The sequence below is a fragment of the Triticum urartu genome, chromosome 6A, assembly GCF_056163025.1.
Source record: "Triticum urartu cultivar PI428250 chromosome 6A, HENAU_Tu73, whole genome shotgun sequence".
NCBI lineage: Eukaryota > Viridiplantae > Streptophyta > Magnoliopsida > Poales > Poaceae > Triticum > Triticum urartu.
Genome location: NC_141878.1, coordinates 575479224 through 575501598, shown reverse-complemented (window position 1 = coordinate 575501598; position 22375 = coordinate 575479224). Strand labels below are relative to the sequence as shown.

At 42.7% G+C, this 22375-nt stretch overlaps 1 protein-coding gene across 1 annotated transcript; it reads right to left on the bottom strand.

Annotated features, from left to right (window-relative positions):
- Nucleotides 1-13977: 13977 nt before the first annotated feature.
- Nucleotides 13978-15261, bottom strand: CDSP32 (chloroplastic drought-induced stress protein of 32 kD). Its single transcript, XM_048680679.2, has one exon. The coding sequence runs from the start codon at nt 15138-15140 to the stop codon at nt 14244-14246; it is 897 nt and encodes a 298-aa protein (XP_048536636.1). The 5' UTR covers nt 15141-15261; the 3' UTR covers nt 13978-14243.
- Between the last annotated feature and the right edge of the window lie 7114 nt (nt 15262-22375).

The following is a 22375-nucleotide window of genomic DNA, read 5'->3' as shown; positions in this document are numbered from 1 at the left end:
GCTTGCATGTTGAGAGAATTAGAAGTAGTGGGGATCAACTATTTAAGTATTATAGATTATAGATTTGATATGTGGGTGGACCGGTGCTAGACTGCTGTTACCACTTATGGTTACCCCCTCTAGCAAGCATCCAAAACTACAAAAAAAGAATTAAGATAAATCTAAGCATGGCATGAAACATATAGATTCAAATCTGCCCTTTACGGAATAGCACATAAACTAGGCTTTAAGCTTTTATCACTCTCACAACCCATCATATACTTACTACTCCCCAATGCCTTCCCCTAGGACCAACTATGGTAATGTGTCGTGTAATCGACATTTTACATAACACCACCAACGGACGAACAACATACATATCATCAAAATATTAAATGAATACCAACTTCACATGATTACTTATAATAAGACTTCTCCCATGTCCTCAAGAACAAACGGAACTACTCATAAATCATATACATGTTCAAGATCATAGGAGAATATTTTTTTGATTAATAATGTGAACATATGATCTTCCACCAAATAAACCAACTAGCATCAACTACAAATAAATAATCAACACTACTAGCCACCCAAATGTACCAATCTGAGATTTTGAGGCAAAGATTGAATACAGAAGATGAACTAGGGTTTGAGATGAGATGGTGCTGGTGAAAATGCTGATGAAGATTTGTCCTCCCACGATGAGAGGATCGTTGTAATGTCAATGGCTTCGATTTCCCTCTCCCGGAGGGAAGTATCCCCGGTGGAATCGCTCCGCTGGAGAGCAAACGTGCTCCTGCCCAGGTTCCACCTCGAGACGGCGGTGCTTCATTCCGAAAGTCTTCTCTTATTTGTTTTTTGAGGGAAAATGACCTCATATGGCAGAAGAGGGGCACCGGAGGCCTTCTGTGGGCCCCACAAGGGGCAAGGCACGCCCCTTGCCTTGTGGGCCCACCATTTATCTTCTTCGGTGGTGTTTTCTTACAGTATTTTCTATATATTCCAAAATAAATCTCCATATTTTTAGGTCATTTGGAGCTTCGAAGAATAGCTATATCTGATGTAGCTCTTTTTGGTCAGAATTCCAGCTAGCGGCAATTTCCCTCTTCATGTATATCTTGCATATTAAGAGAGAAAAGGCATTAGAATTGCATCATAAAGTGAAATAATGATCAAAAACATTATAAATAATAGTAGGAAAATATGATGCAAAATGGACGTATCAACTCCCCCAAGCTTATACCTCACTTGTCCTTAAGCGAATGCCGAACTCGATAATCATGACCACATGTTTATAGAGAGGGGTGTCGATAAAACAAAATATAGAACTAGAAGCATCATGACCATTATTATAACAACAATTATCCATCATAAAACTTCTCATGATCAAGTAACAGTTCATCCACAAGCTGAAGTATAAACAATAAACTTTCTTGAAAACTAACAAATTATGTTCTCAATCATCAAAGCAATTACAATTCATCATATTTACGGGAAGAGTCTATGTAAGAGCTTTTGGTTTAGCAAATTACACATACTCAACTATCATATAGTCTTCCATGATTGCTGACACTCAAAACATATTTTTAGAACAAACAGTTCAATCAGACACACATGAAGATGGGGGTTTAATGTTTCACCTCCCAACTCGTTTACCTTAGGGATAATGTCAACAATAATAACTCATGATCACCTACATCCAACTGGATATATGTGCCTGAATCTTTCCCTACCGCATGATGATTACCAAGTGTAGAATAATTGAAATCGGAATATGAATGAATACTATTGACTCTTGCATAAACGTTAAAACTAAAAAGTAAAAGATAGACCCTTTACAGAGGGAAGCAGAGGTTGTCATACGCTTTTTCATTTGGGTTACCCCTTAATGCAAGAGTCAATAGTAGAGATACCACTTGTGTATCTCTGCTAAAAAGTGATGCTCGTTTGCATTAAGGGCCTATCATTTGCATTATATTGCCCCTTGTGGTAGCGACATTTATTATGCAGTATGTCGCTTTTACTTCTTCACCATCACAAGTTCATACAAAACTTATTTTTCCTTACAATAAAACATCATGCATATTTAAGAGTAATATTTTATTGCTTTGCATCGATGACACCTTACTTGAAGGATCTTATTCAATCCATAGGTAGATTTGGTGGACTCTCATGACAAGAAACTGGGTTTAAGGGTATTTGGAAGCATAAGTAGTATCTCTACCCACTACAAAATTTTGGCTAGAAAAATATTATGAGCAAGCACCACATGTTAGAGGATCCATGACAGTATAACTTCTGTGTAAATATAAGCAAACATAACTCATTACGTTCTCTTCCTTGTCCAACATCAACTATTTGATCAAGCTTGAAAATAATTAATGGGGGCTTACAATCATAAAAGATGTCCAAGATAGTGTATTTATATGTGAAATATCTATTCCTTTATTATTCTTTCATGAATGGCATCAATGACCAATGCTATGTTTGTCAACTTCCAATAAATTTTATCAACTATACTTCTTGTATGTGAAGTCATTACTCCCCATGGGATTAGCACATGATCTTTTTATTTTCATGCTATGATTGATGCAAGAAAGTAAAGTAACAAAACTCAAACTAATTTTTATTATATAACTCTCACTCATGATTACATAGATAGATAGGACGATCACAAAACAAGCACTCGAAAACTACTTCATACTAAAACTTTTATTCTTCTAAATCATGAAGTAACTAAAGATCGAACTAAAATAAATAATGATAATAAAAGTGATGGTGATATGATACCGGGGCACCTCCCCCAAGCTTGGAATAAGCTAAGGGTGGTGCCCATACCCATTTCTTTCTTCGGTGGTGGCAATGAAGTGGTGGCCTTGTCCTTCCATGCTGCCAACTCATTCATCTTTCTGATGATCTCACAAAGTGCACAGTTCTGTTCCTCGAATGCAATAACCTCTTGAGCGAGCGCCATATTTTGAGCACAGATTGCCTCAACGGCCTTTAATGCATTAATATCAAATAAAGAAACATCAGGATAAAGCTGAGAATAGAAAGTGTCTCCCTTTTCCATGGCCTTGAAGGGGAGACCGAGTTGTCTTCTCCTCCCTTGAGAATTTTTAGTAGTTTCATTTTCTTTAGCTTGAGCAATATGAGAATCCAATAATTCACCAAGTGGAACAATATTATGAAGCAAAGTAGAAGCATCATCATAAGTATCATCAATAGCAAAATCAGTGCCTACTGTGTGTGACATATGAGTATGTAAAGTATGTGGTGGTGTCACAAGTTGACTTAAAACAGAGGGCGAATCGAGAGTAGAGCTAATTGGAAGTTCCTTACCTCCTCTCTTTTTCAGAGGGCATGATCTTAGTTTTGGAATCCCTGAGATTCTTCACAGTAAAGATACAGTGCAACGAATAATTAACTCCTAAGTGAACTTAATAAACAAAGTTATGCTCCTCGGCACACACTCCAGAAAATAGTTTTGATGACCAACAAGTATAGGGAATTGCAACAGTCACTGAGGCTAGTATTTCAACCCAAATTTATTGATTCGACACAAGGGGAGCCAAATAATATTTATAAGCTTTAACAGTTGAGTTATCAATTCAACCACACTTGAGAGATTCCCTCCCGCCGGCTCAACGTGGGGGCGGAGGGGGGGGGGAGACGGGCACCCTATGTCCCGAACCTTCCTACACCGGCTCAAAATGGACCACATTATTAAAAACATTTTTTACACGAAAATCTGGTTATGGAAAAATAGGCGATGTAAGCCGAGTGCCGTTTATCGGGGCGCTCGGCTTACAGCAGGCGTCGTGACGCTGCCGTTGATAACCCACAAGTATAGGGGATCGCAACAACTTTCGAGGGTAGAGTATTCAACCCAAATTTATTGATTCGGCACAAGGGGAGCCAAAGAATATTCTCAAGTATTAGCAGCTGAGTTGTCAATTCAACCACACCTGGAAACTTAGTATCTGCAGCAAAGTGTTTAGTAGCAAAGTCATATGATAGTGGTGGTAGCGGAAACAAAAGTAAAGACAGCAAAAGTAATGTTTTTGGTATTTTGTAGTGATTGTAACAGTAGCAGCGGGAAAGTAAATAAGCGAGAACCAGTATATGGAAAACTCGTAGGCACCGGATCAGTGATGGATAATTATGCCAGATGCGGTTCATCATGTAACAGTCATAACATAGGGTGACACAGAACTAGCTCCAATTCATCAATGTAATGTAGGCATGTATTCCGTATATAGTCATACGTGCTTATGGAAAAGAACTTGCATGACATCTTTTGTCCTACCCTCCTGTGGCAGCGGGGTCCTATTGGAAACTAAGGGATATTAAGACCTCCTTTTAATAGAGAACCGGAACAAAGCATTAGCACATAGTGAATACATGAACTCCTCAAACTATGGTCATCACCGGGAGTGGTCCCGATTATTGTCATTTCAGGGTTGCCGGATCGTAACACATAGTAGGTGACTATAGACTTGCTAGATAGGATCAAGAACTCACATATATTCATGAAAACACAATAGGTTCAGATCTGAAATCATGGCACTCGGGCCCTAGTGACAAGCATTAAGCATAGCAAAGTTATAGCAACATCAATCTCAGAACATAGTGGATACTAGGGATCAAACCCTAACAAAACTAACTCGATTACATGATAAATCTCATCCAACCCATCACCGTCCAGCAAGCCTACGATGGAATTACTCACGCACGGCGGTGAGCATCATGAAATTGGTGATGGAGGATGGTTGATGATGACGACGGCGACGAATCCCCCTCTCCGGAGCCCCGAACGGACTCCAGATCATCCCTCCCGAGAGGTTTTAGGGCTTGGCGGCGGCTCCGTATCGTAAAACGCGATGATTTCTTCTCTCTCATTTTTTTTCTCTCCGAAAGCAAATATATAGAGTTGGAGTTGGCGTCGGAGGGCATCCAGGGGGCCCACGAGGTAGGGGCGCGCCCTAGGGGGGGGCACCCTCGTGAGAAGGGTGTGGCCCCCCTGGTCTTCATCTTTGGCGAGGATTTTTTTTATTTTTTCTAAGATGTTTCGTGGAGTTTCAGATCATTCCGAGAATATTTGTTTTCTGCACATAAAACAACATCATGGTAATTCTGCTGAAAACAGCGTCAGTCCGGGTTAGTTCCATTCAAATCATACAAGTTAGAGTCCAAAACAAGGGCAAAAGTGTTTGGAAAAGTAGATACGACGGAGACGTATCAACTCCCCCAAGCTTAAACCCTTGCTTGTCCTCAAGCAATTCAGTTGACAAACTGAAAGAAAGAAAGAAAAACTTTTACAAACTCTGTTTGCTCTTGTTGTTGTAACTATGTCAAGCCAGCATTCAAGTTTTTAGCATAGATCATAACTAACCACATTTGCAATAATTCTCAGGTCTCACAATTACTCATATCAATAGCATAATCAACTAGCAAGTCATAATAATAAATCTCGGATGACAACACTTTCTCAAAACAATCATAATATGATATAACAAGATGGTATCTCGCTAGCCCTTTCTGAGACCGCAAAACATAAATGCAGAGCACCTTTAAAGATCAAGGACGGACTAGACATTGTAATTCATGATGAAAGAGATCCAATCTTAGTCATACCCAATATAAATTAACAGTGATGAATGCAAATGACGGCTGTGCTCTCCAGCTAGTGCTTTTTAATAAGAGGGTGATGACTCAACATAAAAGTAAATGGATAGGCCCTTCGTAGAGGGAACCAGGGATTTGTAGAGGTGCCAGAGCTCGGTTTCGAAATAGAGATAAATTGTATTTTGAGCGGTATACTTTCATTGTCAATGTAGCAACTAAGAGATGACGATATCTTCCATGCTAAACACATTATAGGCAGTTCCCAAACAGAATGGTAAAGTTTATACTCCCCCTCCACCAACAAGCATCAATCCATGGCTTGCTTGAAACAACGAGTGCGTCCAATATACATCAGGTCCCAGGGGGAGTTTTGTTTGCAATTAATTTTGATTTAGTTTGCATAAAGCATGGGACTGGGCATCCCGGTGACCAGCCATTTTCTCGTGAGTGAGGAGCGGAGTCCACTCCTCTTGAGAATAACCCGCCTAACACGGAAGATAAGGACAACCTTGGTTGATACATGAGCTATTCGAGCATACAAAACAGAATGATTATTTGAAGGTTTAGAGTTTGGCACATACAAATTTACTTGGAACGGCAGGTAGATACCGCATATAGGAAGGTATGGTGGACTCATCTGGAATAACTTTGGGGTTTAAGGGATTGGATGCACAAGCAGTATTCCCGCTTAGTACAAGTGAAGGCTAGCAAAAGACTGGGAAGCGACCAACTAGAGAGCGACAACAACCATGTACATGCATTAAAATTAATAAACATTGGATGCAAGCATGAGTAGGATATAATCTACCATGAACATAAATATCGTGAAGGCTATGTTGATTTTGTTTCAACTACATGTGTGAACATGTGCCAAGTCAAGTCACTTAAATCATTCAAAAGAGGATACCACCCCATCATACCACATCATAATCATCTCAATAGCATGTTGGCACACAAGGTAAACCATTATAACTCATAGCTAATCAAGCATGGCACAAGCAACTATGATCTCTAATTGTCATTGCAAACATGTTTATTCATAATAAGCTGAATCAAGAACGAGGGACTCATCATATTTACAAAAACAAAAGAGGTCGAGTTCATACCAGCTTTTCTCATCTCAGTCAGTCCATCATATATCATCATAATTGTCTTTCACTTGCACGACCGAACAGTGTGAACAATAATAAGAGTGCACGTGCATTGGACTAAGTTGGAATCTGTGAGCATTCAATAAACAGGAGAAGACAAGGCAATATGGGCTCTTGGTTAAATCAACAATAATGCATATAAGAGCCACTTTAACAATTTAATTATGGTCTTCTCCTACGGACCCCCAAAGAAAAGAAAAGAAATAAAACTATTTACACGGGAAAGCTCCCAACAAGCAAAAAGAAGAACGGGAAATATTTTTGGGTTTTCTTTTTAGTTATTACTACTACAACAGAAAAATAAACTACTACTAATTTTTTTTTTGATTTTTTGTTTTTTTGTTAAGTTTTAGCAAACACACAAGAAGAAAGCAGGAACAAGAAAATAAACTAGCATGGATATTACAGTGAAAAAGTATGAGCACCGACATCTAGCAATGAGTGTGTGTGAACATAAATGTAATGTCGGTGAGAAATATGTACTCCCCCAAGCTTAGGCTTTTGGCCTAAGTTGGTCTATGGCCACGGCTGGCCTGGCAGATATCCATAATAATAATTGTTGGGGTCGTACTGTGATGAGGAAGAATAGTTGGGATCATACTGATGTGCAGCGGTTATCGCCTGCTGAGCTGCAGTGTGGAGTCGAGCTGCCTCCGCTCTCCTCTCATACTCTTCTGCCTCCTCTCTGGTAATAACATATCTTCCTTTTGTCTGTGAATCAAAGAAGGCGGGAGCAGGGAGAGTAATATGGAAAACACGTCGTTTATCAAAAATTAAACGATATAAGAGAAGTGATTCAGGCCTCTCGACGAACTGGTGCGAAGCCATAGAGTCATAATCTAAATATGCAGGAGGCAACTCCATATCACCCTCACGAATGTCTATCTCAAGAAAATGAGCTAAGCGGGTTGCATAAATTCCTCCAAAGAAATCTCCATTATGTCTATTATGATGCAACCTACAAGCTACAATGGCTCCCATATGATAAGATTGGTCTCCTAACACAGCACTCCTAAGAATGCTAAGATCAGGGACACACATGTGACATGCTTCATTCTTAGCATTTATGCATCTACCGACGAAGAGAGCAGAATAATGTATAGCAGGAAAGTGAATGCTCCCTATGGTAGCCTGCGTTATATCTCTAGATTCCCCCACAGTTATTTTAGCAAGAAAGTTTCTAAATTCAGATTTAGGGGGATCCCTAACACTAGCCCATGATGGAAGTTTGCAAGCAGAAGTGAAATCCTCTAAGTCCATGGTATAAGATTTGTCATAGAGATCAAACATGACTGAAGGAGAATTACGCAAAGATGAATACTCAAACCTCCTCACAAATGAACTTGTGAGATCATGATACTGGGGGCATTTGTTAGCCTCAAAATCCTCAAGACCGGCATTGCACAAATATGCTTTGAATTCTTCTTTAATTCCCGCACGGTCCATAAAATTTTCCGACGGCCATTCGCAAGGCCGTACTGGAGCATCTCTTGGTGGATCCTCGTCAGCATCGCGCATAGCAATCCTGGGTCCTTGCTTCTTAGAGGAACCACCTTGGAACATCTTCCTAAGCATATTGTTTTTCTCTGAAAAATTCTGAAATTTTTAGTAACTTCAAACAAAAGTGGACCAACTTCAATAAAACTGATAGGAACTACTCCTACAAGTGCCTAGAGCCTATATCAAGCATTAGAACTACTTAGAACCATATAAATTTGACATGCAAGCTCAAGAACATGGTCACCTATGCAGCACAAATTTTCAAAGAATAAAGCACTAGAACAAAAACTAATTGGACCAATGGAGGAGTCACATACCATGGAACAATCTCCCCAAGCAGTTTTGCGAGAGGTGCTTTGAGCAAGGAGATCGAAAATCACAACAAAAGTGGCTGGAACTCGTGCTTGAGTTGGTTTTTCGGGTTTGTGTGAGACAGAGGAAGAAGATGGGTGCTGGGATAAGTGGAGGAGGGCCACCGTGGGCCCACAAGGCAGGGGGCGCGCCCTAGGGGGGCGCCCACCACCCTTGTGGCCAGGTGGCAGCTCCTCCCGCGGTAATTTTTGCACAGTAAATCCTCAAATATTCTCGAAAAAATAATATTAAATTGGCATGTCATTCTGAGGACTTTTATTTTCGGGATATTTTTATATTGCATGGATAAGTAAGGAAACAGACAGAAAATACTATTTTTACTTTATTTAATATAAATAACAGAAAGTATAGAGAGGGTACAAAAGTTTGTGCTTCTAGTTTCATCCATCTCATGCTCATCAAAAAGAATCCACTAACAAGGTTGATCAAGTCTTGTTAACAAACTCATTCCGATAATCATGAAACCAGAGAAATTTCGAATAGCACTAAGTTACCTCAACGGGGATATGCACATCCCCAATAATAAGTATATCATATTTGTTTTTGACAGTTGGTAGAGGAAATTCAAAACCTCCAATTATAATCGATGGAATTTTTCCAATGGAGTTGATACTATGAACTTGAGGTTGTTTCCTCGGAAAGTGTACCGTATGCTCATTACCATTAACATGAAAAGTGACATTGCCTTTGTTGCAATCAATAACAGCCCCTGCAGTATTAAGAAAAGGTCTTCCAAGAATAATAGACATACTATCATCCTCGGGAATATCAAGAATAACAAAGTCCGTTAAAATAGTAACGTTTGCAACCACAACAGGCACATCCTCACACATACCGACAGGTATAGCAGTTGATTTATCAGCCATTTGTAAAGATATTTCAGTAGGTGTCAACTTATTCAAGTCAAGTCTACGATATAAAGAGAGAGGCATAACTCTAACACCGGCTCCAAGATCACATAAAGCAATTTTAATATAATTTCTTTTAATGGAGCAAGGTATAGTAGGTACTCCGGGGTCTCCAAGTTTCTTTGGTATTCCACCCTTAAAAGTATAATTAGCAAGCATGGTGGAAATTTCAGTTTCCGGTATCTTTCTTTTATTAGTAATGATATCCTTCATATATTTAGCATAAGGATTTGTTTTAAGCACATCAGTTAATCGCATACGCAAAAAGATAGGCCTAATCATTTCAGCAAAGTGCTCAAAATCCTCATCATCCTTTTTCTTGGATGGTTTCGGAGGAAAAGGCATGGGTTTCTGAACCCAAGGTTCCCTTTCTTTACCATGTTTCCTAGCAACAAAGTCTCTTTTATCATAACGTTGATTCTTTGATTGTGGGTTATCAAGATCAACAGCAGGTTCAATTTCTACATCATTATCATTACTAGGTTGAGCATCATCATGAACATCATCATTAATATTTTTACTTGGTTCATGTTCATTACCAGATTGTGTTTCAGCATCAGACATAGATATATCATTTGGATTATCAGGTGGTTCAACAATAGGTTCACTAGAAGTTTGCACAGTTCTATCATTTTTCTTCTTCTTCTTTTTAGAAGAACTAGGAACATCAATATTATTTCTTTGAGAATCTTGCTCGATTTTCTTAGGGTGGCCTTCAGGATACAAAGGTTCCTGAGTCATTCTACCAGTTCTAGTAGCCACTCTAACAGCATAATCATTTTTCTTACTATTCATTTCATCAAGCACTTCTTTTTGAGCCTTAAGTACTTGTTCTACTTGAGTGGTAACCATAGAAGCATGTTTGCTAACAAGTTTAAGTTCACCTTTAATATTAGCCATATAATCACCCAAGCGTCTAATCATATAAGCATTTTCTTTTAATTGTCTACCAAAATAAGCATTGAAGTCGTCTTGCTTAAACATAAAGTTATCAAACTCATCCAAGCACTGACTAGCAATTTTAGTAGGAGGGACTTCAGCTTTATCATATCTATAGAGAGAATTTACCTTTACTACCTGTGTCGGGATATCGGGATCAGGAGGTTCTTCAGTAAATAAAGAATTAAGATCATATGTTTCTTCAACAGGCGGTGAATTAAGACCATGTATTTCTTCAATAGGAGGTAAATTCTTAACGTCTTCAGCTTTAATACATTTTTCTTTCATAGATTTCTTTGCCTCTTGCATATCTTCGGGACTGAGAAATAAAATACCTCTCTTCTTCGGAGTTGGTTTAGGAACAGGTTCAGTAATTGGAGCAGGAGATGGCTCAGGAGCTGGCTCAGGAGGTGCCCAATCATTTTCATTTGTCAACATATTATTCAATAGCATTTTAACTTCATCCGGTGTTCTTTCCCTGAAAAGAGAACCAGCACAACTATCCAGGTAATCTCTGGAAGCATCGGTTAGTCCATTATAAAAGATATCAAGTATTTCAGGTTTCTTAAGAGGATGATCAGGCAAAGCATTAAGTAGCTTGAGAAGCCTCCCCCAAGCTTGTGGGAGACTCTCTTATTTAATTTGCACGAAGTTTTATATTTCCCTCAAAGCAGCTTGTTTCTTATGAGCAGGGAAATATTTAGCAGAGAAGTAATAAATCATATCCTGGGGACTACGCACACAACTAGGATCAAGAGAATTAAACCATACCTTAGCATCACCCTTTAATGAGAACGGAAATATTTTGAGTATATAGAAGTAACGCGATCTCTCATCATTAGTAAACAGGGCAACTATATCATTTAACTTAGTAAGATGTGCCACAACAGTTTCAGATTCATAGCCATAAAACGGATCAGATTCAACCAAAGTAATTATATCAGGATCAACAGAGAATTCATAATCCTTGTCAGGAACACATATGGGTGAAGTAGCAAAAGCAGGGTCGGGTTTCATTTTATCTCTAAGTGATTCTTTGTTCCATTTAATTAATAACCTCTTAAGCTCATATCTATCTTTGCAAGCTAAAATAGCGGCAGAAGATTCCATATCAAAAAGATAACCCTCGGGAATAACAGGCATATTTTCATCATCACTATCATCATCGTATTCAGATTCAATAATTTCTTTTTCTCTAGCCCTAGCAATTTGTTCATCAAGAAATTCACCAAGGGGCACAGTAGTATAAGGCATAGAAGCAGTTTCATCATAAGTATCATGCATAGCAGAAGTGGCATCATCAATAATATGCGACATATCAGAACGAATAGTAGAAGCAGGTGTAGGTGTCGCAAACTTACTCATAACAGAAGGTGAGTCAAGTGCAGAGTTAGATGGTAGTTCCTTACCTTCCCTCGTAGTTGAGGGATAGATCTTGGTTTTGGATCTCTCAAGTTCTTCATAGTGTCCAGTAGATATAAATCCCAAGTGACTCAAAGAATAGAGCTATGCTCCCCGGCAACGGCGCCAGAAATTGGTCTTGATAACCCACAAGTATAGGGGATCGCAACAGCTTTCGAGGGTAGAGTATTCAACCCAAATTTATTGATTCGACACAAGGGGAGCCAAAGAATATTCTCAAGTATTAGCAGCTGAGTTGTCAATTCAACCACACCTGGAAACTTAGTATCTGTAGCAAAGTGTTTAGTAGTAAAGTAATATGATAGTGGTGGTAGCGGCAACAAAAGTAAAGACAGCAAAAGTAATGTTTTTGGTATTTTGTAGTGATTATAACAGTAGCAGCGGGAAAGTAAATAAGCGAGAACCAGTATATGGAAAACTCGTAGGCACCGGATCAGTGATGGATAATTATGCCGGATGCGGTTCATCATGTAACAGTCATAACATAGGGTGACACAGAACTAGCTCCAATTCATCAATGTAATGTAGGCATGTATTCCGTATATAGTCATACGTGCTTATGGAAAAGAACTTGCATGACATCTTTTGTCCTACCCTCCTGTGGCAGCGGGGTCCTATTGGAAACTAAGGGATATTAAGACCTCCTTTTAATAGAGAACCGGAACAAAGCATTAGCACATAGTGAATACATGAACTCCTCAAACTTTGGTCATCACCGGGAGTGGTCCCGATTATTATCACTTCGGGGTTGCCGGATCGTAACACATAGTAGGTGACTATAGACTTGCAAGATAGGATCAAGAACTCACATATATTCATGAAAACATAATAGGTTCAGATCTGAAATCATGGCACTCGGGCCCTAGTGACAAGCATTAAGCATAGCAAAGTCATAGCAACATCAATCTCAGAACATAGTGGATACTAGGGATCAAACCCTAACAAAACTAACTCGATTACATGATAAATCTCATCCAACCCATCACCGTACAGCAAGCCTATGATGGAATTACTCACGCACGGCGGTGAGCATCATGAAATTGGTGACGGAGGATGGTTGATGATGACGACGGCGATGAATCCCCCTCTTCGGAGCCCCGAACGGACTCCAGATTAGCCCTCCCGAGAGGTTTTAGGGCTTGGCGGCGGCTCCGCATCGTAAAACGCAATGATTTCTTCTCTCTCATTTTTTTTTCTCTCCGAAAGCAAATATATAGAGTTGGAGTTGGCGTCGGAGGGCATCCAGGGGGCCCATGAGGTAGGGGGCGCGCCCTAGGGGGAGGGGGCGCCCCCCACCCTCGTGAGAAGGGTGTGGGCCCCATGGTCTTCATCTTTGGCGAGGATTTTTTTATATTTTTTCTAAGATGTTCCGTGGAGTTTTAGGTCATTCTGATAATATTTGTTTTCTACACATAAAACAACATCATGGCAATTCTGCTGAAAACAGCGTCAGTCCGGGTTAGTTCCATTCAAATCATAAAAGTTAGAGTCCAAAATAAGGCCAAAGTGTTTGGAAAAGTAGATACGACGGAGACGTATCTGCCGTCTGCAACTCCCATGATCGCCATGTGCCGACAAACTTTGTCGAGGATTGGCTGTAAGCCGAGTAACTCCGTACAGTATGCCGAGTCTTATATGTAAGCCGAAGGCTTTTTAGAGGGCTCACCCGGTTTACTCAGCCATAAGCCGAGTCACTCTTTTTTGCCACGAGTTTTTCCTTGCCTTGACGAATACCCGTGTTTTGACACCCGGCTTACATGTTAATACTCGGCAGCGTGAATGGCGGTTGGAGCAGGCTGCTACAGAGGTTTTTTCCCAACATGAGTGGCAGCATAACCTCCGGATTGATCCACCATCACTTTCGACGTAGGCATAGTGTTGGTCTATAGGACTCTACCTATGTTGTCGTTTTGTTGGTTAGTTTCATTTCTTTTTGCCGGACTTTTCGGGATTGGCTGTATGCATCTTAGTTATGCAGAGGTCGGGTGTTATTCATAATGCTTTGTATCGCTTGATGCTACATTTGAGATAATAAAATACGCCCTTCTATAAAAAAAAGTAGGATGGCAAAGCTATGATAATATCACAATAAAACCATTATAAACTTATTACAATTTGCACTCCAAAATTCTATTACTGCTATAACCGTATGTGATTGGCGCCCAATACCAGATAATTAAGAGCATAAAAATGTCTAAATATGAACCTATGTATAGCATCGATTGATGCCGCATGCATGCAGTAAACAGGAGTAATTCTATCTGCACTCCTTTCGTTTGGCCGAATTCACAAGTATCGTTGTTGTACTACGTACATAAAGCATTGCTGGTGGCTTGCTGGTTTAGTATGTGACCCTGACGCCCTGGTACCGGAGGATCTCGCCGATGAGCTCCCCCTTGCCGGAGCCGACGTAGCGGCCGACGATTTTCTTGTCCCTGATGAAGAGGAAGGTAGGCACCTCGACGACCTCCATGTCCTTGAGGAACTGCATGCATGCGTCGTTCTCGTCGCCGTTCATGCGCGCGAAGACGGCGGTGTCGGCCATGGAGCGGGAGAGCTTGACGACGGTGGGGTAGACCTTGACGCAGGGCCCGCAGTGCTTGAGCCCGACGTCCAGCACCAACAGCTTCCCGTCCTCGCCGCTGTTCTCTGCCATGAGCGCCTCCACGTCCGTCCGGCTGTGCAGCTGCACGACGCCGGCGTGGTTGTCGCCGTAGTAGAGCACGTCGCCGGCGAGCTGGTCGGGGCCGATGCCCTCCTCCTCGTGCACCTTCTCGGTGCCCTTGTAGAAGGAGAAGTGCGGCACCTGGGTGATGCCCTCCCGCTTGCAGAGCTCCCGCGTGGCCTCCGACTCGTCGCCCATGACCAGGAGGAAGTCGACGTCGCCGCAGGTGCGGCTGAGGTCCACCATGCACGGGTAGATGCGCTTGCTGTTCACGCTGTGGCTCGCCGCGAACTCCACCACCACCAGCCGGTTCTTGGCCTTCTGGAGCGCGCTGTCGAACTCCTCCGCGCTGTGCACCTGCACCACGCGCTCGTCCTCCTTGCCGGCCGGCTTGGCCTTCTCCTTCTCCGCGCCGGACACCGCCGCCCGCGGCCGCGCCACCACGCGCCGCCTCTGCGCCTTCGCCGGCAGGAACCTGACCTTGCTGCTGCCGCCGCCCACAGGCGTGACGCTAAGGCTGGCTGTGGTGGTGGAGCCGGCGAGGTGGCCGAGAAGCTGGGCGGTGGACGCCATTGATGCACTATCTGTGCTTAATCGAGCTAGCTCGTGATGATGGCAGCGAGGGAGTACTCCTGCTGACTGGCTGCTGCTATGCTAGAGAAGGGGGGAGAAGGCTTGAAGAATAGGATGAGGCTTCCAATCAAAACCCATCCACTCAAGATGGTTTGTGGCTGGTGTTTCATTCAGCTCAGATTTTTCAATGATTTGCACTTGCAATTTTGTCGGTTTCTTCGCGAGACCACACACCTCAATCTGATGTTTTGCCCCACCTAGCCATGGCCACAACTAATTTGCTTTGAACTCTCGGGTGATCTGGGGTATACTGGCAGGTTTCGATATTTTGATTGACTGAGATTTGGGTAGGACGAACATAAAACAATTTCGAAAATATCACCGATCGAGATGCCGAACTCCACCAAACACCTGTCAAAACTCAACTAGGGATCTCTGAAAGCGTCACAAGCGCCTGCGAAATATCAGCGGCAGAATCTGCTTCCTGTCCACCAGTTCACACTTTGCAGTGACCATCTCACGCTGATTTACCATTGTAAGGCCATATGCAGTAATGCAGTACCATTTCAAATATAGACCATTCCATTCATATCCAGAATATCATACACACACTGTCATATGTCGCAGACTTTACAAATTGAATATCACAACATTTTCACTGCAGAAGATGCAACATAATAGATATTGTTGAGCATATTAGCAATTTTTCAATTAATCCAATCTAGAAATAAACCATGAATATGGCGTTGACAGTATTAATTCCGTACTAATATTTAATCACGTAAGAACTTACTAGGCATATAGCAGAAACATCTATGCAAATAGCTAGTACGGCCGGCACAGAAATAAACAGGAGCGGGGCAAATGATTTATATACCCACTGGTTGGCCAAGTCGAAGCCGAATCGGCGGCAGCGGCGGCGCTGTCCTCGGCAACCTTCTTCTCGACAACGAGCTTCTCCGAGTCAATGGACAAGTTGATGATGAAGACGATGGACGTAGACGACGTAGTGGAAGAAGACTTACAACAACGACCATCGCGTAGGAGACGCTCCCCAAAAACCCAATCGCCCTTCTCCCAGTGCTGGATCACAAAGAGCGGGATTCCAGAGGCATGTTCTCAATATAGTTGTGCACACGGTGGACCGAATGGGGTCACAGGAAGCAGCAGCAGCGAGAGGAACGACGGTATGTGGTGTGAGCGAGGATGCAGATGTGATCTGATCTGGGTGGCGGCTAGGATTGTCGACGTCTGCAATATATAGGCATGGTTGGGTAGGGAGATGTGGGGTGGACCGTTGTCAGAGTTCGGAACGACCCATGATCAGATGTCTCAAATTCGTGGCGCGTCTGTTAAGGACTCTCCGTTCTTGAAAGGAGAAAATTAAGTGCACATATGACATAGGTCTGAGCTCGGCTCGACTCAATCATGAAACACGACACGAGCACGGGCGAGGCCGGCGACGTCTGAGGAGCCTGTGGGAACCACTACTCTTCTTAAGCTCCAATAGCATGTAGAAGAGGATTTCTTATAAAGGGGTCTAAAACTTCCTACACTTCGGGGGTGGTACTAAACTTCTCACCTCATCCCTTGTCATATGGCCTAGAGCCCATACTATATTTCAACAACCCCCACCAGATCTCGAAGGCCCATTGTATTCTCCTATGTTCCAAACACTACTTTGATATACCGATATTTTATTGGAGACCAGTTAAGGTTGAACATCCACCTAGAGCAAATAGCTACACTTCTTCATAGCTGAACAATGGACTATGCCATGAATTGTCAGTTTGGCGTAAAGAAGTTTCACCAATTGTCTCACCGGTACTAGACTACCGAAGGCTAACCCTACGGTTGGAGCATATTAGTCACACTCCTTGCCTATTCATTAGCTTACTAGAGATTACCCTATCTCATAGACTGTGACCAGTAGTCGGGCTCATATAGGTGTTTTCTTCCAAAGATTGCTCTATGATAGCATCTTGCTTATATAAGCCTCATAACATATTAAGACAAAGTCAACCTGCCATATAGTTACCGAGAGTACTACATCTCCAAAAGAGTGGATTATTAGGTTACTTTGCTCAGTTACTAGTAGACTGTTTTCCCAGGTCCTACTTCATGGGATCTCCGATCACATAGATTTGCTAACCATATGGCAACTCATGTGGGTCTTGTACCCCATCTCCCCCAATGCATTGTAAATCACAAGTTCACAACATGTGATAGCCTTTTAGTGAAGGGATCTACTAGATTCTTAGTCGATTGGATATAGTCCAACTCTATCACTCCGGAGTCTCTTAAATCTCGTACATATTTAATCTCCTTCTTATATGCTCAGTAGATCGCATGTTGTCCTTTGAAAGCTTTGCCTTGACAATAATTGCCTGATTGTCACAGTTCGTAAGGATAGCTGGATTTGGGTTTTTAACCACTGATAAGTCCATCAAAAGATCTCGAAGCCATTATGCTTCCACACGGATGTGTCTAATATTGTGAGTTCTGCTTTCATTGTCGACTTTGTTAAGATAGTCTGCTTTCAAAACTTCCAGGAAACAGTGCCACCTCCTCTAAGTGTAAACGCATACCCACTTGTGGCCTTCATATCATTAGCACCAAAGATCCAGTTTGCATCACTATTCCCTTCAAGTAGTTACAGGTATTCGGTATAGTGAATACCATAACTCGCAGTACCTTTCAGATAGGCATAACTCTTTCAATAGCATGTCAATGTACATCTCCCAGACTGGCAACATACATGCTCAGTTTTCTCACAACAAATGCGATGTCTGGCCTCGTGGCGCTAGCTAGCTACATGAGTGAACCAATAACTTCAGAGTACCTCAACTGATCTTTAGTTGTGCCTTCAAACTTTCAGAACCGCGCACTAGGGTCATATGGTGTTGCAGTCCAAATATCCAAAATGACTCAAAACCTTTTTAACATAGTGGAGTTGCAAGAGCTTAGTCCCACTCTCATTATCTCTCAATCGTTTATGTTTAAGATAACATCAACCACTCCAAGATCTTTCATCTCACAATTTTGAGGTAGAAAAGACTTAACCTTCTCAATGACTTTGAGTTGGTTCCAAATATTAGTATGCCATCAACATACAAGCACATAATAACCCCTTCACCCCACCATGACGATATTGGACACATTTGTTAGCTTCATTAACAACAAAGCCAGTAAATGTTTCATCAAACTTCTCATGCCATTGCTTAGGTGCTTGATTCAGGCCCTATACATATTTCAGTAACTTACACACATTTCCTTCTTAACCATCTATTACAAAGCCATCAGGCTATTGCATGTAGATTTCCTCGTACTCTCCATTCAGAACATCCATCTTAACGTCTATTTGATGGACGAGAAGACCATGCGAGGCTTCCAACATGTAACACCCCGGATGTAAACTACCTTATTTATATTCCTACTCTTGCCATTTTCGGCACTAAGTTATTTTATTTCCTCGTTGTCGGGTTTTTGTCTCCGTGTGTTTTGTCTTTGTCATGCATCTCATATCATGTCATCATGTGCATTGCATTTGCATACGTGTTCGTCTCATGCATCCGAGCATTTTCCCCGTGTCTGTTTTGCATTCCGGTGCTCCTATGTCCTCCGATGTCCCTTTCTACCTCTTTTCGTGTGCGGGTGTTAAACGTTTTCGGATTGGACCAAGACTTGTCATGCAGCCTTGGTTTACTACCGGTAGACCGCCTATCAAGTTTCGTACCATTTGGACTTCGTTTGTTACTCCAACAGTTAACCGAGGAACCGAAAAAGCCTCGTGTGTGTTGCAGCCCAACACCCCTCCAAAGTGGCCCAAAACCCACCTAAACCTCCTCCATCACCTAGGCCATTCGATCACGATCGCGTGGACGCAAACCGCACCTCATTTCGAGTCTCCTAACTCCCTCTACCTCTATATAAAGGCCACTCCCCAAAAATTTCGGGCAAACCCTAGTCCCCTCCCTCTCCACGCGCCGTCGGACAAATTTCTGTCCGACTGGACACGTCCACTCCGCCCCACTGCCGCCACATGGCACCACCTGATTTTCCCGCCCGGTGCCCACATCGCCGCGCCGCCCGAGGCCCGCCGAGCCCGCGCGGAGCCCTCTCCGGCCCGAGCCGCGTGCCCCTGCTTCTCCCTCGCGCGACGCCTCCACCTTCCACGCCGGCGCCGCCGCAGGCCACGCGCCGACCGGAGCAGCCCGCCGGCCACCTCTCCTCGCCGGTGCACCGCCGCATCCGCCGCGCACCGCCCGGGGTCGCTGCGCCCTCCTCCGCCCGACGCCGCCATCTCCCTCTCGGGCGCCGCCCCGCACCGACCCGGTTGGCCTCGCCCTCTCCCTCGATCTCCGGCGATGAACACTGTTCCAGCGAGCTCAAGATCAACCTCGTACTGCGTGCAGATCTGGATCCAGTTCATCTCGGTTGACTCCCCCCCCCGAAACCCTCCCCAAAACCCTAACTTTTTGCATACTTTGACATGCCATAACTTCCTCATCGTGGCTCCGATTTGTGCGTGTAGCATATCAAAATGTTCGTCTCGACGAGTACATCATTTCATCTCATTGCATCATTTTCATTTGAGCTCATCTTGATGCCTGAAATGCTATTGGAAGAGGGCTATGTGATGATAGTTTCAGATCTGTTTCAGCAAATGCACTTTTGTCATTTTTCCATGATTAATGTGTGCATGCTATGATCCTAAGCTCTACATGTGTTTTGAAGAATGCCATGCCATCTTTACAGGGGTGTATGCCATATATTTTTGTGATCTTTGTGGTGACTAGCACAAGCATGCAAAGTAGCTTACTCAATGATGCTGATTTCAGGGACTTAGAATTTCACGAAGTCCTTGCCCTGCCATTATTTTTATGCCACATGTTCATGTTATTTCCTAGTGATCCGTGCCTCTTTTGGGCATGATCAGTAAGGATGTTTTGTAGATAATGTTGTACTCTATCCATCCATGTCTTTGTTTGCAATTATGGAGCACCCTAGCTTGAGTTAATCGAGCTCTACTTTTGCTATAAAATGTTCCTGGCAGATTGTTAACATGTTTAGCAATTTTGCCGAGCTTGTTATAGTTGATCCGTGCATGCTATGATGTTGTTCTTGCTATGTCTAGCTTCTATGCCATGCCTACTTGCTGGGTGTATGCTTAGTTTGTCATGCAATGCCTCGTAGTGAGTGCATCGAGCTCGTAAACATGCCTACTCGTTATCTGTTTTGCCATGCTCCAATTTTTCACTAAGTCTGAATCTGTTTATGTTTTTGCTATGTTCACATGCTTGCAATTGTATTTTCTGATCCCTTTTAGCTTATGGTCACTAAGGGACTTTTGTTGTATGCTTTGAGTAGCTTCATGCCATGCCTTACTTTGCCATGTTATGTTCCTGTAGCATGTAGTTAACGTGCTCTAAACATTGCTTCCTGATGATAAATTCTGACATGCTGTTAATTTCACTAAGTCTGAAACCTGTTATCTTTTGCACTTTTGCCATGCTTGTTTGAACCTGTTATTGAGTGAATTAGTCGTAGCTCAGCGTTCATCTTTTGTCAAGCATCATGAGTGGATCCCTGCCATGTATTTTGTTGCCATGTTTGGGTGCAGTAGCTCATTTATCTTGATGCATTTAGATGGCTACTTGCTGTTAATCACAGACCGGTGCTTTATTTGTTTTGCTTGCCATTTCCAAACCGTGCATCCGATTCCGGTGATCTTTATATCGATTTCAACCGAAATCAACTCCTCTTTCCAGTGGCACTCTTGGTTTTCCAAGTTGAGGCCAGGTTCAATCATTCCTTTCCAAATCTTGCATATGCATCACATATCGCATCCCGCATATCATAGCATGTTTGCATCATGTTGCTTGAGCATTGCACGTGGTTGATTGTGTTCCTTTTTGCTTGTTGTTCTTGCTTGGGTAGAGCCGGGAGACGAGTACGTGTATGAGGAGACCATTGAGTACGCTTACGAGGATCAAGGCAACTCCAAGAACTTTGCAGGCAAGATGACCATACCCTCGAAATCACTTCTATCTTTGCTTGCTAGATGCTCGCTCTTTTTCTATGCCTATGCTACGATACCTACCACTTGCTTATCATGCCTCCCACATTGCCATGTCAAATCTCTAACCCACCTTGTCCTAGCAAACCGTTGTTTGGCTATGTTACCGCTTTGCTCAGCTCCTCTTATAGCGTTGCTAGTTGCAGGTGAAGATTGGAGATCGTTCCTTGTTGGAACTTGTTTATTGTTGGTATATCACCATATTATCTTGTTTATCTTAATGCACTTATATACTTGGTAAAGGGTGGAAGGCTCGGCCTTATGCCTGGTGTTTTGTTCCATTCTTGTCGCCCTAGTTTCCGTCATATCAGTGTTATGTTCCCGGATTTTGCGTTCCTTACACGGTTGGGTTATAATGGGAACCCCTTGACAGTTCACCTTGAATAAAACTCCTCCAGCAATGCCCAACATTGGTTTTACCATTCACCACCTAGCCTCTTTTTCCCTTGGGTTTCCGGAGCCCAAGGGTCATCTTTATTAAACCCCCGGGCCAGTGCTCCTCTGAGTGTTGGTCCAACCCAAAGCACCATGCGGGGCCGTCCCTTGGCAACTTGGGTTACGTTGGCTTCCGTACGCTTAGCTTATCCGGTGTGCCCTGAGAACGAGATATGTGCAGCTCCTATCGGGATTTGTCGGCACAGCGAGTGGTCTTGCTGGACTTGTTTTACCATTGTCGAGGATGTCTTGTAACCGGGATGCCGAGTCTGATCGGATTGTCTTGGGAGAAGGAATATCCTTCATTGACCGTGAGAGCTTGTGATGGGCTAAGTTGGGACTCCCCTCCAGGGATATGATCTTTCGAAAGCCGTGCCTGCGGTTATGGGCAGATGGGAATTTGTTAATGTCTGATTGTAGATAACCTGAAACTTAACTTAACTAAAATGCACGAACCGCGTGTGTAACCGTGATGGTCTCTTCTCGGCGGAGTCCGAGAAGTGAACACGGTGTTGGAGTAATGCTTGACGTAGGTTATTCTTGTTGGGGAACGTTGCAGAAAACAAAAAAATTTCCTACGTTTCACCAAGATCAATCTATGGAGTCAACTAGCAACGAGAGGAGAGTGCATCTACATACCCTTGTAGATCGCGAGCAGAAGCGTTCATGAGAACGGGGATGATGGAGTCGTACTCGCCGTGATCCAAATCACCGATGACCA